We start from the raw sequence: 20,331 nt of genomic DNA, 5'->3' as shown, positions 1-20,331 counted from the left end.
TGAATCATTTTGTGTGTGATGCCTAGTTTCTTTTTCTGTAGCCATTTACAATGTCGGTAAGTGTGATACCAAAGATGAGAAAACTGCACAGTGCTGGGAGTAACCGAGCTCTGGAGTCACACCACAGATCTAGGGGCATGTCTTTTTAGCTGACAAATTGAATGCCCTACAAAAGCTGAACCAATGCCCAGACTTTACTCGCTCACAAAAATAGATCACATAATGTGTTTATTACCACATAATGTGGTAATAAATGACAGAAAGATAGTACTATTGGCATTGCCTCCGTAAAGACCGCTTAACAGGGCTATCAACACTCCTCATCACTAATCGACAGAATGTATGTTTCGTGACCTCTAATACTGGTCTCACCTTTGGGAAAAAGCAGCAGTAGTCCCGGGTTAGAACCATCTCAGCCACATCTTTCAGCCCCTCCAGGCCCAGCATGTCTGCTGCTAATACAACCTGACTGAGAGGCAAACACAAACACACAACATCTAAAAATCCAGCTAAAGCCACTGATGTTTTTATTTTTTGCAGAGATCCATTTAGCTCAACATTACAGCTGTTTGTTACATAAACTAAACATATTATGTTCTTGACTCTTTGAGTAGCTGTTTGTTTGACGAAGGACAACCACAAACAAATGGCAGCACGCATCGGAGGAAAATCACGTTTGATGTATTGACTGCGTATAAGAGCTGTACACTTTTTATCTGGGTACTTTGTTGACGAGTTGGATGTACACTGGTGGCCAAAGGTTTATGTACAAATAATGTACAAAAGTACCAATTAATAAAAGTACCAATTTTCTTCCATAAGAGCTAAATCTGTACATTATGTACAAATAATGTACATAAACCGTTGGATTATGTACATTGTACATAAACCTTTGGATGTACACCAGTGTACATAAACCTTTGGATGTACACCAGTGTACATCCAAAGGTTTATGTACAAATAATGTACAGATTTAGCTCTTATGGAAGAAAATTGGTACTTTTATTAATCAAAGTGCCATTCAACTGATCACAAAGTATAGTCAGGACATTAATAACGTAAAAAATGACAATACAATTTGAAAAAATATTCAGAGCTTCTTAAACTACTTCACAGATTTCTCATCCACGAGCAGCAATGACAGCTTTGCAGATCCATGGTATTCTAGCTGTCAGTTTGTCCAGATACTCAGGTGACATTTCACCCCATGCTTCCTGTAGCACTTGATGTGCTCTAGATGTGGCTGTCTTTTCGGACACTTCTCATGCACCTTACAGTCTTGTTGATCACACAAAATCTCAATGGGGTTAAGATCCATAACACTCTTTTCCAATGATCTGTTGTCCAATGTCGGTTTCTTTGCCCAATCTAACAAATCTTTTTGTTTTGATTTTGTTTCAAAAGTGGCTTTTTCCTTTGCAATTCTTCCCATAAGGCCTGCATCCCTGAGTAATTTTCTTTACTGTTGTACATGAAACTGGTGTTGAGTGGGTAGAATTCAATAAAGAAGTCAGCTGAGGACATGCGAGGCGTCTATTTCTCAAACTAGAGACTCTAATGTACTTATACTCTTGATTAGATGTACATCTGGTCTTCCGTATCTCTTTCTGTCCTTGTTAGAGTCAGTTGTTCTTTGTCTTTGAAGACTGTAGTGTACACCTTTGTATGAAATCTTAAATTTATTAGCAATTTCAAGCATAGCGCTGTAATGTAAGTAGTGTATAGAGTGCAATGATGGTTATAATCACAGCGGGAGGCAATAAATGTGACTACATGGAGTGTATTGTAGTACCTGACATTGGTTCCTGGAGGAAGGTCTATGATGGCACCATACATGAAATAAAGCAGAATCTCCATCTCATCTGGACCCAGACTGATCAGAAATAAATACAAAACAGACACAAACTCCATTTATTGTGATGCCTTACATGCTCACAAAGCTTACAAAACCATTTCAACTCAATAGACTGGCTATTCTGCACTTTACTGCAATGTCACTTTCCTGTTAAATACTTTTATGCGGCTATATTATAACTGCTCCTCTTATATTCACGGATTTATTTACAACTAAACAACTATCTACAACTAAACAGCACATGTCACTTTACTGCATGGTCTTCTATAGAATTCCCTTGATTTATCGCAATACATCTTCCACCTCTTGTTTTGAACAAGAAACCGTTTTGTTTTTGTATTGTCTATATTGTCAATGTCCTTAAAGCATTTTAATGCCCAGTAAACCATGTTTAAGCTGTGCTTAATGCTGTGACATAAAAAAACTTGACTTAAATCAGTTATCTGTTTAATCAAAAAATAAATTGTTAAAAAAAACTATGAAATGATTTTATAAAAACATTCTCTTTTCTTTGTTAACATATTTAACAAAAAGCGCTAGATACATCAAAGATCTCATACTAGTCAGTAACATTGAATTTACTTCAAAGCACAGCAAAACCACACTTGACAGTTTGTACTATGGATGAAAGACACTAAACATTTAATTGTGGAGAATTTCTCTGCTAGTATCTTCACCTTCACCTGGAGACAAACCAGAATTGGAGGGTGATGAAAAAGAAAATTAATCCTTTTTTAAACAAAGGCCATATCCATTTAAGAAGTGATGTGTCTGAATTGTAATTGTTTTTTTTTAGCATTTGATAACTGAGCTATTGTCTGCTTAAATTTGTAGCATTAGATTGGAGGCAAGTGTTATTTATAATTAATGGGGAGGAGATACTCTAATTCTAGCAAGAGCACTGTATTGGACAAAAATTGTCAATGTTCTCAGAAGTGATTTATAAATAAGATTTTAAATAAATTTTTTACTTTGTCAATTTTTAAGAGTACACTATCTTGTAGTAGGTGGCCTATAAACTAGAAGACATCGATTAAAAAGGCACAAAACTCAAATTCGGATTAAACATCATGGATTGCACTGCCTGGCATGAAACACTACACACAGAGATAGCAATTTCCTGATTTTTTCAGACAAAGACTAAGCTATGCATAATTGATTGTTTTTAGGCTGGCAGTTGCTCCTGAGTTAGCAGGTCTTACGGAGTGCGCTCACTGTTGCATGACCTTACATTTACAACCTCTCATATGGAGATAGACTTTTAAAAGGATATGTTCTGCAAACAAAGCTTCTAAATTCTATCACAGACAGATATGACATAGGAACTCAGAATCAGAATCCTGCTTTATCTTTGTAAACACAAGCTGCACCAGGGGGCTGACTTCATGTGTGAAGTTTGGATAGATGTCAAGTAACTTAAACTGACTGTATCTGACACTTGCAGGTTTGAAGACCTTTGAAGATTGATGATGAGTTGGAGTGATTTGTCCTGTACAACCTACCCCTGCAGAGTGATACAATGACGCAAACTCTCCATCCAACTGCCACACAACATTGCTCGGAAATACTGCGAGCGTGCACACAGAATGGCCCTGTGGGGACAAACACACACACAAACACATAATGTCAGCTTTCCCTATCACTCACACACATTTCACAGCACATCGCCCAGGGTCGTGGGCTTGATATTTGTTAAACAGGCCATGGAGAAATAACTGTATGCGTGTTTATATTTGTGTGTATTATGCACTGAATGTTTGGGCATATAAAAAATAATTCCCAAAAGAAACCGCAAATGCTATTGGTGGGTCTCAAAACCTAGTCTGCTGTACCTACAAAGAGAGGGAGTCTGTTCAAAAACCTAACGAGCTTCCTCGGTGGCGGTATTTTAAGACATCCAAACTGTAGGTATCTTAATTGTGCTGATTATGCATTAATTATAAGATATATCGTTTTGGCCAAATTTGACCAAGGTATCATCGTATGTATTCTTCCCCGGATAGGTGATTCCAGAATGCACTGTGCTGAGTTCAGAGAAAAATTTAATTCAAGATGGCAGACAAAGCGAGATACATTTTTATTATAAATATACTTATAATGCATTCAATACTGTAAAGTATCCATAAAAATAATTTAATACGATACAAAAGTGACCATTATATCTTAAATGGGTGTGTGCCATGTATATCATGCCATTCCTTTCGTGTCACCTGTACTGAAATCAGTTGCGAGTCAAGTCTCCCATGCTCATCTTATGAGGAGTGCTTTATAAATGATGCATGGACTTTCCACCTTTGTAGAGCATTCAAAGTCGCTATCTTATGGGGGTCCATTTCAAATAGGATACTGCCATAGACAACAGTTGTCTAAGTAGGCAGGAGAAGTTTAAAAGAAATTCAACTTTTTAAAACACGGCTTAAGAACCTGTGTCCTGTTATGTTCTACTCGATGCATTGCATTAGCTTTATCGCAAAAATGAGTTCGCACTAACCAGCCCTTTTATGTATGTTTTTTTTAACCGATTATGAAGAATATGAATAATGGTTAATGGTGCACTCAGTAACTTTTTTGTTTATGTCATTTTAGACTTTGACACCTAGGGGCGTGATGCAGCATCATTCAAACGCAAGTCACAGATACCATTGTAGAAATTCACTATTACCAGTCAGCCATAAATAATTTAATCCATCAGTGAAATTGACAAATAACAGGGTGGTTTCTGTAATTAAGCGAGACATGTTGGGCTGGTCATGTGATCTGATGCAAGTAAAAAAAGTGATCTGATGACAATATAAGGTTGCAATATATATCAGTATCTGCCTATAGTTTTGTGTTAAAACCATATTGGTCAAAAAATTTAATATCGGAGCATCCCTATGACTGGAGTCTTCATCTCAAATGAGTGGTCATGATTTTATACATACATTATGTTTCAAAGTTTGTTTGTTTTTTTGGAGAAATACTTTTTTAATAAAAAATACTGAGTGGACCTTTCAGGGTGCCAGAAAATACCATTCACTTTGCCGGTTTGTGAGGTACCCTCAAACATTTTGATGACATATCTCAATGTAGACCGGAGGAGGGCGGGCAGGGCTGGAACAACGAACGCCCGGTCCCCAATCAGCCAGATGGGGACGCACGCGCAAGGGATGAAGGCGAGAGAGAGAGAGAGAATTACAGGCAGCTGCTCCGTGTGCTTATGTTTGTGTGTTTTGGTTTAGATGATAATTAAACTACCGGTTCTCGCCTCCTCCTTTCCCTGTACACCTTTACACTCCTATTATATACTATACCTCACACTATAATTCCTATAATATCTGACATCATGAGAATGATAACATACAAAAATAAAGCATCAATTACACACCTAATTCACATCCTTTGCTCTTCATTTTATTGTACTAATCAAGCGCTTAAAAACATCCTGTGTTTGTCAGGAAGTAAAAAAAAAACATTAAATTATCCCACATGTCTATTTTATTCTGACCAAAATCACTGAAACACACATCTCATTGTAATAATGACTTCTGAACTCATAAGGAGGAACCTCCCAGGAGGATGTGAAGAAAGCATAAGTAACAACCATGTTCTCAAAAGACAATTCATATTCTCCACAAACTTTGTCCTGCTCTCTTAATTCCCACATCTTTTCCCTCCCAATACTCCATTATCTCTCTCTCTCTACCAACACCCCCATTATCTGGCACAAACATCCACTATAAATAGACATCTATTTTTACAGTGTGTCCCTCCTGGTCTGCTTTCAGAACAAACTGTAGCTCTAGGGTGATGACTGGGGTAGAATAAAATAAACCCTCTAATATATTCTGGATTCCACAGCATTTGAGTAGTTTAGCATGTGCTTGTTTATTGTGAATTACACCCAATTAGCTCTATAGCTAATAATACCCAATTCTGTGTGTGCATGTCTGTAAGATAAACATGGGTGTGAGAAACAGCGAGAGAAGGAGACAGACATTGCCCTCTTTTCCTGGGAGAGGTAGACAGATGATGGAGATTTGATGAAAGTGAATGGGAGGAGACAGGGATTAGCCATGCTGTCGCGGTGTGTGTATCCTGCAGCGAGGCTGACAGAGCTGCAGCAGACACTTCAAGCCTAACATACTGATCAGGACTGCAGACGGCATTCTCCATCCATAGAGCGCAAACCCGCAAAGACAATTCTCTCGGCTGAGGGCGAAGGAGAGCCTGTTGCTATAGTAACAGGTCATGGCAACTGCTCTAACCTCTGCAGAACCAAATAAAGGTCCTAACAAGACATTTAATGGCAGAGCACTTACAATAGTGCTGTAATTCATCCAAAGAATCCATGTCACATGCTAAAATTATCAGTAAGCATCATAGATTAGTGTTGTAGACAAAAAGCATATATATATATATATATATAAGTTTAGCTTCCTGCGATGGACTGGCGACCTGTCCAGGGTGTCCCCCGCCTTTCGCCCAATGTTAGCTGGGATAGGCTCCAGCCCCCCGTGACCCTGTACACAGGATAAGCGGTTGACGATGGATGGATGGATGGATGGAAGTTTAGCTTCATTACCATTTCCTTTCACCATTGCTGCAAAATGTAGCAGTAAATTGTTACTCTGCCACCTCCTGGGCATTTATGATTCAGCAACATCAACTGGATCCAAGACCAAAAAGCACTGATTGAAAACGAAAACTCCTCTTCTTCATAGTTGTTGCTAGTTTCCATTGTATATTACAGTTCTCATGCTGTTAATTTGTCTCTTTTTTTTTCTGCAAACTTAAAGGTTTTCAATGTTTAAAAGGTGAAGAGTGTAACCTTTACGATTCTAAAATACTTCCAGGTGTTAAATTGTGGCACTATCAAAACATTGCCCTGTTTGAGCATCTTGACCAGCCTGATACAGCAACACTGGATCAACCAATGGCACAAGTTTGGGAAGGGATATATCAGTTTTGTTGAGCAATAGAAGACAGTGCAGCACACAGGAAAACTGTTTAAAAACATCTTTGAAGAGGCATTTGTGTGGTGAATTCTCACAAAAAAGCTACTGTCCTACAGCACAGATCTTATGAAATTGAGAGAGAATGTGGTGGTAGTGCAGATCACTTATTGAATGATAAACTTGGAATCAGTAATACTACATGTAATGCTTAAAGACTTATATAAGAGTTAAAGGGATAGTTCACACAAAAATGGAAATTCTCTCCTCATTTACTCACCCACTTGTCATCCCAGATGTGTATGACTTTCTTTCTTCTGTTGAACACAAACAAAGATTTTTAGAATTTCAAATCTGTAGGTCCTCACAATGCAACTGAATGGTGACCGGAACATTGAAGCTTCAAAAATCACTTAAAGGCAGCATAAAGTTAATACAAAACTCCAGTGGTTAAATCCATGTCTTCTGAAGCGATATGATAGGAATGCGTGAGAAACAGATCAATATTTAAGTCCTTTTGTACCATAAATCTCCACGTTCACTTTCTTAAAATGAAAGTGGAGATTGATAGTAAATATTAATCTGTTTCTCACCCACTCCTATCATATTGCTTCAGAAGACATGGATTTAACAACTGGAGCATATGGATTACTTTTATGCTGCCTTTAAGATTTTTTAAGTTTCAACGGTCTGGCCACCATTGTGAGGACCTAAAAAGCTAAAATATTCATCTAAAAATCTTTGTTTGTGTTCAACAGAAGAAACAAAGTAATACATATATTGGTTGGCATTAGGGTGAGCAAATAATGATAGAATTTTCGAATAATGAGATACACTATCGGTCAAAAGTTTTGAAACACTTGACTAAAATGTTTTTCATGATCTTTTGATCTGAAGGCATATGCTTAAATGTTTGAAATTAGTTTTGTAGACAAAAATATAATTGTTCCACCATATTAATTTATTTCATTACAAAAATAAAATTGAATAAAACAAAAAAAAGACAAAAGATGACTTGGACCAAATAATAAAGAAAAGCAGCCAATAAGTGTCCCACATAGATGGGAACTCCTTCAAAACTGTTTAAAAAGCACTCAAGTGTGATACCTCAAGTTGGTTGTGAAAATGTCAAGAGTACATTTCTGCAAATTCTAGGCAAAGGGTGACTCCTTTGAAGATGCTAAAATATAACACAGTTTTGTTTAGTCACAACATAATTCTCATAGTCCAATTTATTTCATTCCATAGTTTTGATGACTTTACTATTATTCTAAAATTCAAAAAAATTATAATAAAGAATGAGTAAGTGTTTCAAAACTTTTGCCCGGTAGTGTACAAGCAAGTTCAAGCGAGTAAGTTCAATGACAAGAATCAGAATGGAAGAGCTGGTCATGATTTTACCTGTGTGCTGAAAAGACTCTATCTGCCACCTGGATGCTGATGTCAGACATATCACCCCTCTGAAAAAGAGTCAAAAGATCTGCCCCAAGCCCTGTGGCTGGCTCTAAATGCTCTGAAACTGACAAACAGAGAAATAAAGCAGATCACGTATGTATATAAGTTAGCAGTGTGTGTTTGTGGGTATACTATTCATAAACAGAGTAGCACTAATGCAGTTCTAGTGGGCAGAACTGATCAGTAAACGTCAGTGCTAGTTCAGCTCTTAATAAGTGGAAGAAACGAGACTCGTAAAGTGAGCTGAGGAGGATTAAAGTGAAAGTGTTCTGAGGTCAGGGGTCTTTTGTGGCAGATGTCTTAAATGATATCTGGAAATGTTGTTTGTTCCTCACCTCGGACAGAGCTGACCTTAGATTCGATATCATGGCTGTCTTCAGAGGTACCATTCACTACCGATGAGTGGCCATTGTGTGTATTTAAGGCACTATTCTCCTTCCCCAGGCACTTGTCTTCAGTGTACACTTTCCTGTGGTACATGTAACATTTTATCAAGTACACATAAATAGCTAAGCTTTTTCACACAACTCACCCAAAAAAGGTATTTTCCATACAATAACAATTCATATTGACCACATCTGTTTAGCTCTAATAAATTGATAAAGTCTGACAAAGTAGTCCATATGACTTGTATGCTACATTTAAAGTCTTCTGAAGTCATACTTTTGCTTTGTGTGAGGTACAGATTCAAACATTTTATTCACTGATAATCTTCTGCACTTGAGGGGAATATTAACAGTGAATAATTCATTCCTTAACAATTGTATGTCAAAAAGCAATTGCATGGCTTTAAAAGACTTTGAATATAGCACACAAGTTGTGCTTTTTTTTTTGTCTTTTTTTTTGCTTTTCGGTCACTATTAACCAAAATTTCTGTAACTCAAGAACATGAGTGGCTTACTGATTTTCTCTCTGTTTTTTTTTTATTTTTTGACATTGAGCTTTTCTATAGCCGTCTGCCAAGTGGATATACTTGAAAATCCCATCTTTGTGTTGTAGTGTGGACAAGGGAAACTATAAACTATAGCGCATTTGTTGTCATGTGGTGTAGTCATGTGATTCATTCAACCCAAAACATTCAAGATGGCCAACCAACATGGAGCGTGCTTTGTTGTGCCTGCTATTCACTTTGATAGCGTTGTTAAAGATAAATGTTACTTTGTACAACCTTCACATTGCATTCTTTCAAAGGCGATGTGAAGTTTACTCTGGCGATGGGAAGTTTACTCTTACTCCGGCAATGGAACATGAGGACAATAGCGTTTCAGGCCTCGACCATGGCATGCTCAGTAAGGGGAATTAAGCGTTTTCATGTTTCAAAGTGTACAAGAAAAAAGGTAAGCGTGGACAGACAGCATTTTGAAAACGCCATTTTCAAATGTATCTGGATTAATGGGGACGTAGCCAGAATTGAATAAGGATAGACCATTTGTGAACTTTGGTTAGCAAAAAAAAAACTGATTGCCTCAATGTGAAGAACGTCAGAGTGATAAATAAGGAGAAATACAGGAGAATGCAGGGACATACTGCATAAACTCTTTGAGTGCTGCAGGTTCAATCCCCTGCAGTTGGATGACCGGTGTAGTTGGTCCGGTTCCCTGCAGGAGGTGAGGAGCTCGGGCCAGCAGCACTGCTCTGTGGGCCTTAAGCCGAACCGCAGAACCCACACACAGAGTGACGTCAGTCTCCTGCTCCTCATGCAGCAGCCTGTCAGAGCAAGATATCTCCATAAAAAAAAAAAAATCACAACACATCACATCAAATCAAACTAATGCAGAAGCTCTTTAACTAGAAAAAAGAATGGGGCTTTTAACACATTGATTGCTCATTATCTCCTTTGATACCACACCAAAATAATTAATTTATTTGCTCACCCTTATATCATTCTAAACCCATATTACTTTGTTGGTCATAGGATGGACTACACTCTTTAAATGGAATACATAGATAATAAATTAACCTCCTCATGGTCACGATAAGTGGTTCTCTCAGTGCGGTGTGTGGCAAGTTGTGCGTGGATCGCAGAGGGTAGCATGAGCCTTCACATGCGGAGTCTCCATGGTGTCATGCACAACGAGCCACGTGATAAGATGCGTGGATTGAATTTCTGCCATTGCATGAGTTGTTTTGTTATTATAAATATCTCCTTTAGTGTTGAAGAAAGAACATCATGTGGGTTTGGAACAACATGAAGGCGAGTAAATGATAACCAAACTTTCATTTTTGGGGAGTAAGTGGGGGTGCTATAGGTTAAAAGGCTAAAAATGTTTCCATTCCTTTAATCAAATGGAAACTTTGCCTACTAAAATGTAGCACATTAAAAGGTAACCTAACATAAGAGGGTGAGATAGAAAAAAAGGAGATAAGGAAAAAGGGTGAATCATTTTGACAAACTATGGCAACAAACTATTCCAACAAAGACTAAGAGATGGTAGTGCTAATATTCTGACCTGCTGCACAATAAACCACAGCAAAACTCATTGTCTTCACATAACACTAAATCTACAAAGTAGGTCTTTTACTGAAAGAGCATCTTCACATCCACATCAACATCTGCATCATTTTGGCATCTTCTGCTGCATTGCGACGAATCTGGGTGACCCAGAATCCCACACTGCCCCAGGCTTTTGTTCTGGAGCTGGTGTGTCTGTAGTCCACTCTCTCTCTCTCTCTCTCTCTCTCTCTCTCTCTCTCTCTCTCCTCCAGTGTAAGCACAGAGAGATGAAGAATGGAAGAGGAGGGAGTTGAATTGCCACCATAATGTTTTCACACCTAGTTCGTTTGAGCGATCCAGGCGCTCACAGCGGTATAGTGTGTATATGTGAACAACTCAAGTTGTCTCAGACACCCCTAAAAGGACCCAAAAGCTAACCGTACTCGGACCACTTCAGGAGGTGGTCCGAGTACGGTTCGTTTGTGGGTCCTTTAGTGGTTCGATTGATATGTGTGATGTGAAAGTGAAGAGGTACCAGTCCGCTTTGCATTTTATGTCATAAGTACCTCGTTGCTTGCCATACATACTTCATATGGGAATTTTAAGTAAATATAAATATAACTTGGTTACCATGATGTGTTTTTGTATCTCATAGATTTTATCTGTCAATTGTATTAATTGAGCACCTAAAATTAACGGACCGGCCGCATTCAGAGCAGAGCAGAGCAGCACGTGAAGATTAACTTTTTTTAAAGTGCTCTAATGGGCATACGGTCTACGGAGGTTTGCACCAAACTCCCAAGAAAATACAAGCAAGGATTTTTATAGCTTAACTTTATGCGCCATGTTTAAATGTTCTTGGCTCATCCACACAATGTAAATGACACACGCTCCATTACTCTTGAGATGATAGATAAAGAAACTAATGATGATATTTTCAAATGCACATAGAATTTCAAATGTTTTCCTTTCCTACGAAATCAAGGCTTGTAGGTTTTATCGGAGAGCCTAACATAACATGAGAGAGAGTGAACAGAAATACGGTATACAATATTACTATTGCATAATGTAATATAATTGCCGGTGTTGTCTGGGTTTCATAAATGATATAACATAATATATAAAATATTACTTTATGTAATTCTATCCCTTTGCAAAAGTTAATGAAAAATTTTATATTCTTAAAGCCATAGATAAATATCATATAGCCCCATTTTATTATATGATTTCAAGTTAAACATCAATAAATTACTACTTATGGTGTAGCCCTATCTGTAATAAGCATATGTAAAGCTTAAGTATGACAATTTGTATGACAATTACTTATAATAAAATCGCAATTATTTATGAGAAATTATTGTCAGCTGAATTTCATAACTGTGACAGCCCTTACTGCAATGGGGTTTGAGTTCTTATGGAGCTGTGGTGTGAGCAAAAAGGGGTCTGAGACCACATTAATGTGAAGAGGACCAAAAAAAGAAACTGGGTCCTATTTGAAGTCCACTTACATTGTGAACACCAAAAGCACTGAGGTCATTTGTGGCTGGTTTCCTTTCGAGTTTAGTTACCATTTTAAGTTTAGATCACTTAAAATGTACTATATGTGAAACCACCCTTAAACTGCTTTGTGCACCAACTACTGCTCCAAGTATGATTACATCAGCATGGCTCTCTAGAGCAGGTACAAAAATCTGTGCCATAAACATACAGCAATGAAGTGCAGGTTGGCCTATTTGTACACATTGAAATTGTCAGAGAGTTTGCATATCAAATAACCAAAGGGAGCAGCATGAGCAGAGCAACCATTAAAACAGATCAGAGTAATTGGAGTACACTGGTTGCCAAGATTGCATCATAGAACAACACTGATACTCCAGGCTCTGACGAATTCAGACAAGTTTAAAAAAGTAATAAAAAAAGTCTTTCACGTTCAAGGTGATAATTACCTGTTCAGATCTCCTGACAGCGCATTTGCCAATCGCTTCTTCAGCTGATTTCTGAATTTGCGCTCTTTGGCTTGGAACTCCCTGGCAGTCTCAGTGGACGACATGTTATTGCCAAACTGCTGATCACAAACGTGAGCACCTTTCTGTGACAATAAACATCTGATGAGAGAAATAGCAAACACACATTTCAGTGCAGTTAATCACACAGTCTTCAAAGCAGATCTTTACTGTCTTCATACTATTACAATCAATGATGACAATAATTGACTAATTCATAATTTAGCTTATGCTTTTATCTTAAAGGTGCAGTATGTAAGATTCAGAAACCCTTGTTATTAATGACACCTGTGGCCATTAAGTGAACTGCAGCCAGCTACCATAGGAATGCGAGCATCGACCAAAACAATGATGGCGTAACGTACAAAGAGACAACCTGATTCACCGGCATCATGCTGACAGACGAGGGAGCATTATTAAAATGACACAGTTATGATTTTTTACTACAAACTTTGAGACTGCATATTATATTTGACTCTCAAGTGTTAGAACAGGGCTGAAGCAAAGTGTGGATACATGTCTGACTATGCAAGACTGTAGTTTGAAGTAATTACTTTTCTTTGCATGATACACTGACTGCATTTATTCGATAGCCTATAACAGCATTAGCTTGCTAGCCAGCTTTATCAATAGCTGTTAGCTGTATTTGGTGGATGATGACAGAAGCTGTTTTTAAAATAGACTGTACATTACAAATATGTTGACACAATTCAGTGCTGATGTGTTTTCATCACAACTGTCATTTTGATGCGCTATTGTTTTATAATAATAGAATGTTTATATTTCTGTATAACCAAATTATCTTACACTAATGAATGGGTCTTTTTGCATTATCTTGAACATTGTCTAGCATTCATTTCATGCGTTCATCTGATTGGACGAGAGACATTCCATGAGCACTGATGGTCTGACACCATCAGCACTTCGACCCTTCACTGTGAGTGTATATCACTCCACTTGTGCTTGTGCAGTTCTAAACTAAAGTGTAAGAGCAGTATGTGTTAAGAGCTACTATGTCTTTTTTTTTTCATTACATATGTTAGCCATTTTTTGCACCTTTAAATGACCAATAGTAGACTTTCTGTTTTACATAGACTGTCTATTTTAGAAGTTGACAGATACACAATCTATCTATCTATATATATATATATATATATATATATATATATATATATATATACACACACACACACACACACACCTCACTCACTCACTACACCTACTTATTCATGTGATTGTCTAATCAGCCAATCGTGTGGCAGCAGTACAACGCATAAAATCTTGCATATACTGGTCAGGAGCTTCAGTTAAATGTTAACATCAACCGTCAGCATGGGGAAAAATGTGATCTCAGTTATTTAGACTGTGGCAGGATTTTTGGTGCCAGATGGGCTGATTTGAGCATTTCTGAAAAAGCTGATCTTCTGGGATTTAACGCACAACAGTTTCTAAAGTTTACTCAGAATGATGCCAAAAACAAAAAACATCCAGTGAGCGGAAGTTCTGCAGAAAATCCTTGTTGATGATAGGTCAACGGAGAACGGCCAGACTGGTTTGAGCTGACAGAAAGGCTATGATAACTCAGAAAACCCCTCTGTTCAATTGTAGTGAGCAGAATTGCATCTCAGAATGCACAACACGTTGAACATTGAGTTACAACAGCAGAAGACAACATCGGGTTCCACTTCTGTCAGCCAAGAACAGAAAGCTGAGGCTGCAGTGGGCACAGGCTCACCAAAACTGGACAGTTGAAAACTGAAAATTCATAGCCTGGTATACAGATGGGTAAAAATTTGGCGGCAACAGCACAAATCCATGGACCCAACCTGCCTTGTGTCAATGGTCCAGGATGGTGGTGGTGTAATGTTGTGGGATATGTTTTCTTGGCACACTTTGGGCCTGTTAGTACCACTCAATACTTGAAAACAACCTATCTGAGTATTGTTGCGGACCATGTGCTCGAAATCTAATGATGACGTGAGAGAGGAGCACAGCAGCTCGTGCCTGACTGAGGAAGAAAACACAAGTCCAGATGCACTCTAAACTTTCCAAACAGTTTCAAGTGATGTAGATCCCAAACTATATTGGAATTATAATGAAAAAACACAAAATGAGGAAATACAGAAGCACTGTCATCGTGAAATAAAGCAGAGCTGGATCTGGAATTCCACTTAAGCAAAAGAGACGCGTGAAGGGGGAGAGATTGAAACTGCACCCGACTGAGGCACCATCTGGCGCGGGGACGCCCGTCCCACGTGCGAGTTTCCTGAAGCTAGATTAATAACGTGATGGATTGTGACGTATTGAATCATAATATACTGTAGCCTATGTGTAAAGTTTGTATCTTATTGTGAAGAAAATGGGTGATACACAGCTCTATTAAAGGGTAACTAAACCCCTGCTCAGAGTCTGACTCCACCCACTAGCAATATTTGAAAAATGCTCGAAAAGTGGGCAGACTCCAGCGGGGATAGAGGGGACGAACCGAGGGCGGGGCTGAGCGGGTTGGGGGGGGGGCGTGCACCTGAGACCCGTAGTGACAGATTAATTGACAGCTGCTGTCAGACTCTAAAATGGAGAGTGACTGGAGTGACGCAAGTAGCTTTGCCACGGAGCAGTCTTTTGAAGTCGAGGACCTTTCTCCCCCACCTTCATCTGAAGTGGAGGAGGGTGAATTGTTTGTGGACACAGAGCCGGAGCCATATCAATTGGAGCTGCTGGCTCAAACTGCGGTTTTAACTCTCTGTTGAGCATCCGAGTGCGCATTCACCTTCACTCGCGTGCAGGAAAAACAAACGAAACGCTGTTCAGTGATGTTTATCCTTTTAGCAGGATTTTTATTTAGCAAGCTTCACTTCAACATAACATCAGTTAGCTGTTCTCTCAACTTAGAAGAATGTGACATAAAGTGTAACGTCATCATGTACAAAACCGTATACCTCCAAATAAAACTATACAGGTAGTCAATACCGTAATACAATGTAGAAGGGTGCAATACGTTTAACACTCCCGCATCGCGAACGCGCGTTTGTCTACCCCAGAGGATTAACTTTAGCCTAACCATAAATTGTGATTCAAATATATATGATCACTCACCTCAAGACGCCGCTGAGGTGGTGGAGTCCTCCAGCTCTAGGCGGGAAGGACGTGCAACCCCTGGCGCCTAATTTCCAAGTCTGCTGGAAAGCTATACAGTCCAGCAGTGCTGTTGCAACCAGAAACACTACACCTACGTACCATCCTGACCACTGTACTAAATACATATAATCTACGTTAATTTGAAGCTATCCTAACTGACGCAATACTATGCTACTAACTAACTATGCTTCTAACAATACTACACTAACAAATATGCTAATTAACTACCTAGGCTACATGAAATAATCTAAATAACTATATAAATGCTATGCTAAATAGATGCTAAAATACTCTATCCTGATCGTTTTCAATACTCACAATTCCAACTCCTGACTCGCTACAGTGGTTTTGACGAAACGAGATGGTTTTTATACTGCCATGGGCATGGTAGCTCGTACCAAGGGCGTGGGGAGTTGGAACCTGCTTACTTCAGCTGTCACCGCTTACGTCACGAAGTACCGCAAACAGCCAATAGGAAAATTCAACTGCAGTAGCCACCGTTCAACCTGAAGAGGGCAGCACTCAGACGTTTTTACACCATATATTGTAGAATTAAACACTTTATACACAAATGTCCCATTCTTACAGATCATTAACTAAAAAAGTTGGTTTAGGGTTTAGTTACCCTTTAAGAGTTTGTTTTAGTGAGTTAAAGATGGATTGAAGTGAAAATAAAGGTGAGAGAGTGTAGTCTATTATACACTGTAACAAAGTTTTTGATCAGTTTTTTTTGGCTTGTTTTCCAAAAATAATATCTAAAACTCATTTAAATTACATTTACATTAGTAGCTATACTGAAGAAGAAAAATTGTTATTGGAGAATGTTGAATACCATAAAATAAGATACATTTACCAGAGAAGCAACATATACGATATTTAGACTTGCTTTTAGAGAATAGGTGGAAAACAATGAAGAAAAGACAAAAACTCTTGAGTACAATAGGTTTTTTTGCAGTACATTTTTACTGAATTATACTTAATAAAATAAAAATAAAAACATTTTCCTTGGAATTCAGTGAATGTAATTTAGAGAGATTTTTAAAATATGGTTTTGTCCTCTTTATTAGTAAGCACATTTAATATCAAGTCTAGGCACAAGCTGAAAAGTCGGATGAGAGCTACTGATTAATCGTTGTAATAATCAACCGAATAATCGTTCTAATAATCTTTAGATTAGTCGATTATCAAAATAATCGTTAGTTGCAGCCCTAATGTGCATCCATCCCTTCATGGCCACAATTTACCCATCTTCTAATGACTACTTCCAGCATGATAATACACCATGTCACAAAGAAAAAGTCATCAATCAGAATTGCAACTGAATATATGTAACAGTAATTTTCCATGTTATTAATGTCCTGACTATACATTGCGATCAGTTGAATGCCACTTTGGTGAATAAAAGTACCAATTTATTTCCATAAGAGCACGAGCACACACGAGCACACACACACTTTAGAAGTGTTTAGAAGGTTGCACCACTCTTACAACCCTTTAAAAATAAATATTCAACCCAAATCCCATTTTTGGTGCTGCCAATAACAATAGCAATACAGGTTTTCAATAACTGCTACTGATATTTGGAAAGCAGGGTGGCTTATGGCTCATTAATGCCAATATAGGTGAGACCCGGGATAGTTGTCACACTGGTAAATTATCATATGAACTACATCTCAGTAACGACACAATCTGAAGTAAAAGTCAAATTGTGCAAATGTGTGTTTTCTATGTTGGCTTCAAACACAGAAATTTCAGTTCCCTCATAAGAAAGAATAATTTTGTGAATTCTAAAGTCTACCCCCAACTGCATTTTTACTATCATATTTTCATAGCACTTGGTAAACAAGCGACCACAATCAACAGGCTAAGTGACAATTATTGGGGCAAGTTGTCACAGAAAAATCTATGCGTGTTCAATGAACTGTATTATTTTCCCTGGGCAATAACGGTGAAAATGTTCAAAAGCTTTTTGTAGCCAAGCCCATATAAGGTGTGGCTGTGCAGAAATTGACTTTTGTATAGCCTGAGAAATACAAGTGTGACAACAACCCTCGGTTTCTCCTTTATGACACAGACCTAAAAGCAGTTTATCAAAAGCAATTAAATGCAATGAAAATTGTAATTTAATTTCTTTTAAACAATATTTTGAATTCAGAGAAAAAAAAATATTGGAAAATGTGTATTATCCACTGACAAGGCTTTTGGATCTGACACACTTCTGATAATCTGCCAAAATCGCTAAATATCAGCCAATATACAGTAGAAGGTCAATCACTTAAGTGTCCCCAGGAGTTAAGTGTCTTGATCAGGGCACAACGATGTTTGAGAACCCATAACCTATGCTTTAAGCACCCACATATTTGACAACTAGACCAAGAACACAAAGTCAAACATCTGTGTAAAAAAGCCAGTCTCTGGATTTATTATTGAATTATGGACTCACAAATGGTGTCTCATTTGGCTTCTAATGACAAATGAAAGTGGTGCCGATATTATAAAGCTTAGACTTACAAATCGAATCTCTATATTTAGTGTTTAATTGAAAAGCTCAATCTCAATGCTAGCAAGATTAGCATTCACACCTTTTGAGATATTATAGATATCAAAGCAATTAAAACAAACCTTATTTAATAAACAAGCCATTAAATTACAACATAAGACATAAAAACACTCCAGTCATCGCACTTTGTGTGTAAATAATGGTTAATTAAAGGGTGTGAGGGTGTATTCAATGCTCTATACTGCTAGCCATTAGCCTCTAGACTGTCATTAAACACCAAAACAAAGGAATAAACTTCTCTATGTAGAGTGAGAAACAATTTGTACATTAAAAATGGAGGACAGTATTTATATCTCTGAAGAGGATTAAACTAACAGGTAATTCAAGCACAATGACATTTCACAAGCATCATTGAGACAGTGACAACTGGAATAAGAGGAGACTTACCTCACCCTCTACCTCACATGAAGAGCATGTCATCCTAACTGTAAAACTTCCACATCTGCGCTTAAGATTTTATAAATCATGCTGATACCGAAATTGTTATTTTAACAGTCCATGCGAAGCTGAAAACTAAGACCACCTTTATATTGAGATCGCTGCCTGAATTTCTGAGAAGGCTTTGTTTTTTCTGCCCTCTTGCGGTAAAGGTACAAATTATTTGAGAGGCAAAGTAGGTGAAGGGTTTTGCTGGGTCAACCAAGCCACGAGCGCAGAAATTCGTTTTTCAAACGCTTTACATTTAATTAATTTCAACTTTGATTCAGTTTTCTCAAAATATCAAATCAGTGGTCTTGTGTTGTACATATTAACGTCTTTCTGTCATTGTGCATGTGCAGTATTTATTGATCATATTCCAATTGAACGAGGTGGTTCGGGCGAATAGGATCGTTTTGATTAAAGGGATCAATAAAATGTAATTTACATAGTTAAAATACTCAAAATAATTTTTTTCTTAAAATATGCGATTTTATTTTAGGTGCACTCAGTAACTTTGGTCTTTGTGTCATGTTGGACTTATACTGACACCTGGTGGCTTGGATGCAGCACCATTAAAAATCAATAGTTTTAAATGTCAGATGCGATTGTAGATATTTAGGATTCAAAGTCAGCCATGGTTGCTTTAAAATCGAGTGTGTCAAATAACAGGACGGTTACTGAGATTAAGCGAGTTGTAATCGGCTGGTCATGTGATTCTAACATGGCAGCCCCCATGTGCGGACCCTATCCATGTAGAATAAAACAGCTTTTATACGGTTACTGATATGACTGGAGTCTAAATTTTAATGTGAGTGGTCATGATTCCCTACATATATTACAAAATGATCATTCATGTCTTTAGAAGTTAAACATTTTAATGAGGACAAATAAGGACAAATGAGGACAAATATGTGCATTTAAAAATGCACATATTTATATCAAAATTAATTTATACCCTTGAACAATTGCACTTTTATTTATGTTTTTATGTGATTAACAACTCAGTTGTTGACAGTTGTCAGACCCTTTATTTATTTAACTAAATGTTTAATTAACAAAATTGTGCTTGCTTCAGCCTTTAAAATTTTTTTAATAATATAAATGGTCCAAAAATGCCATGGAAAAATATTTTCTAAAAACCCTCTGACAATATCATTTAAGAAGCAAAGCCTATAATTAGAAGTCTGTATCAATTATGAAACATGACATATTCCACTTACTATAAGAGAAAAGCATGGCCTTTGAAAGACATAATAATAGTGACTATAATAATAAAATATAAATATTATATATTTATTAAGTTGCCTATTGTTTTGGAGGTTTGATATGTTGGTAGCTGAAGTAAAAAATAAATAAATAAATAAATGAAATCCTTCCAAATCATATTTATGCCTGTGGTACCTCACCTTAAAGACCAGTCAATCAATCAATAGTCCATCTAAACTACCCTTTTAGAGAAGTTTCACTGTAATTATTTTGTATTTCTTTTAGAAGACCAAAATGTCTAGACATACACAGAGGCAGCAGAGAAA

General features: G+C 37.5%; 1 protein-coding gene across 1 annotated transcript in view; it reads right to left on the bottom strand.

The window, feature by feature from the left end:
- The window catches only part of btbd8 (BTB domain containing 8), a 47,975-nt gene extending 29,068 nt beyond the window's left edge, over positions 1-18,907 (bottom strand). Inside the window, exons 1-8 of the mRNA XM_052130744.1 lie at positions 18,767-18,907; positions 12,625-12,783; positions 9,772-9,951; positions 8,580-8,713; positions 8,191-8,308; positions 3,358-3,447; positions 1,793-1,873; positions 373-469 (exon numbers count right to left, since the gene is read on the bottom strand). Coding sequence (XP_051986704.1) covers positions 373-469; positions 1,793-1,873; positions 3,358-3,447; positions 8,191-8,308; positions 8,580-8,713; positions 9,772-9,951; positions 12,625-12,728 — 804 coding nt within the window. The 5' untranslated portion in view covers positions 12,729-12,783; positions 18,767-18,907. The remainder of the gene's footprint in view (positions 1-372; positions 470-1,792; positions 1,874-3,357; positions 3,448-8,190; positions 8,309-8,579; positions 8,714-9,771; positions 9,952-12,624; positions 12,784-18,766) is intronic.
- Between the last annotated feature and the right edge of the window lie 1,424 nt (positions 18,908-20,331).

This window comes from Xyrauchen texanus, chromosome 7, assembly GCF_025860055.1.
Source record: "Xyrauchen texanus isolate HMW12.3.18 chromosome 7, RBS_HiC_50CHRs, whole genome shotgun sequence".
NCBI classification, from domain to species: domain Eukaryota; kingdom Metazoa; phylum Chordata; class Actinopteri; order Cypriniformes; family Catostomidae; genus Xyrauchen; species Xyrauchen texanus.
Note: the sequence above shows the minus strand (reverse complement) of the source record. Positions and strands in the feature narration are given on the sequence as shown.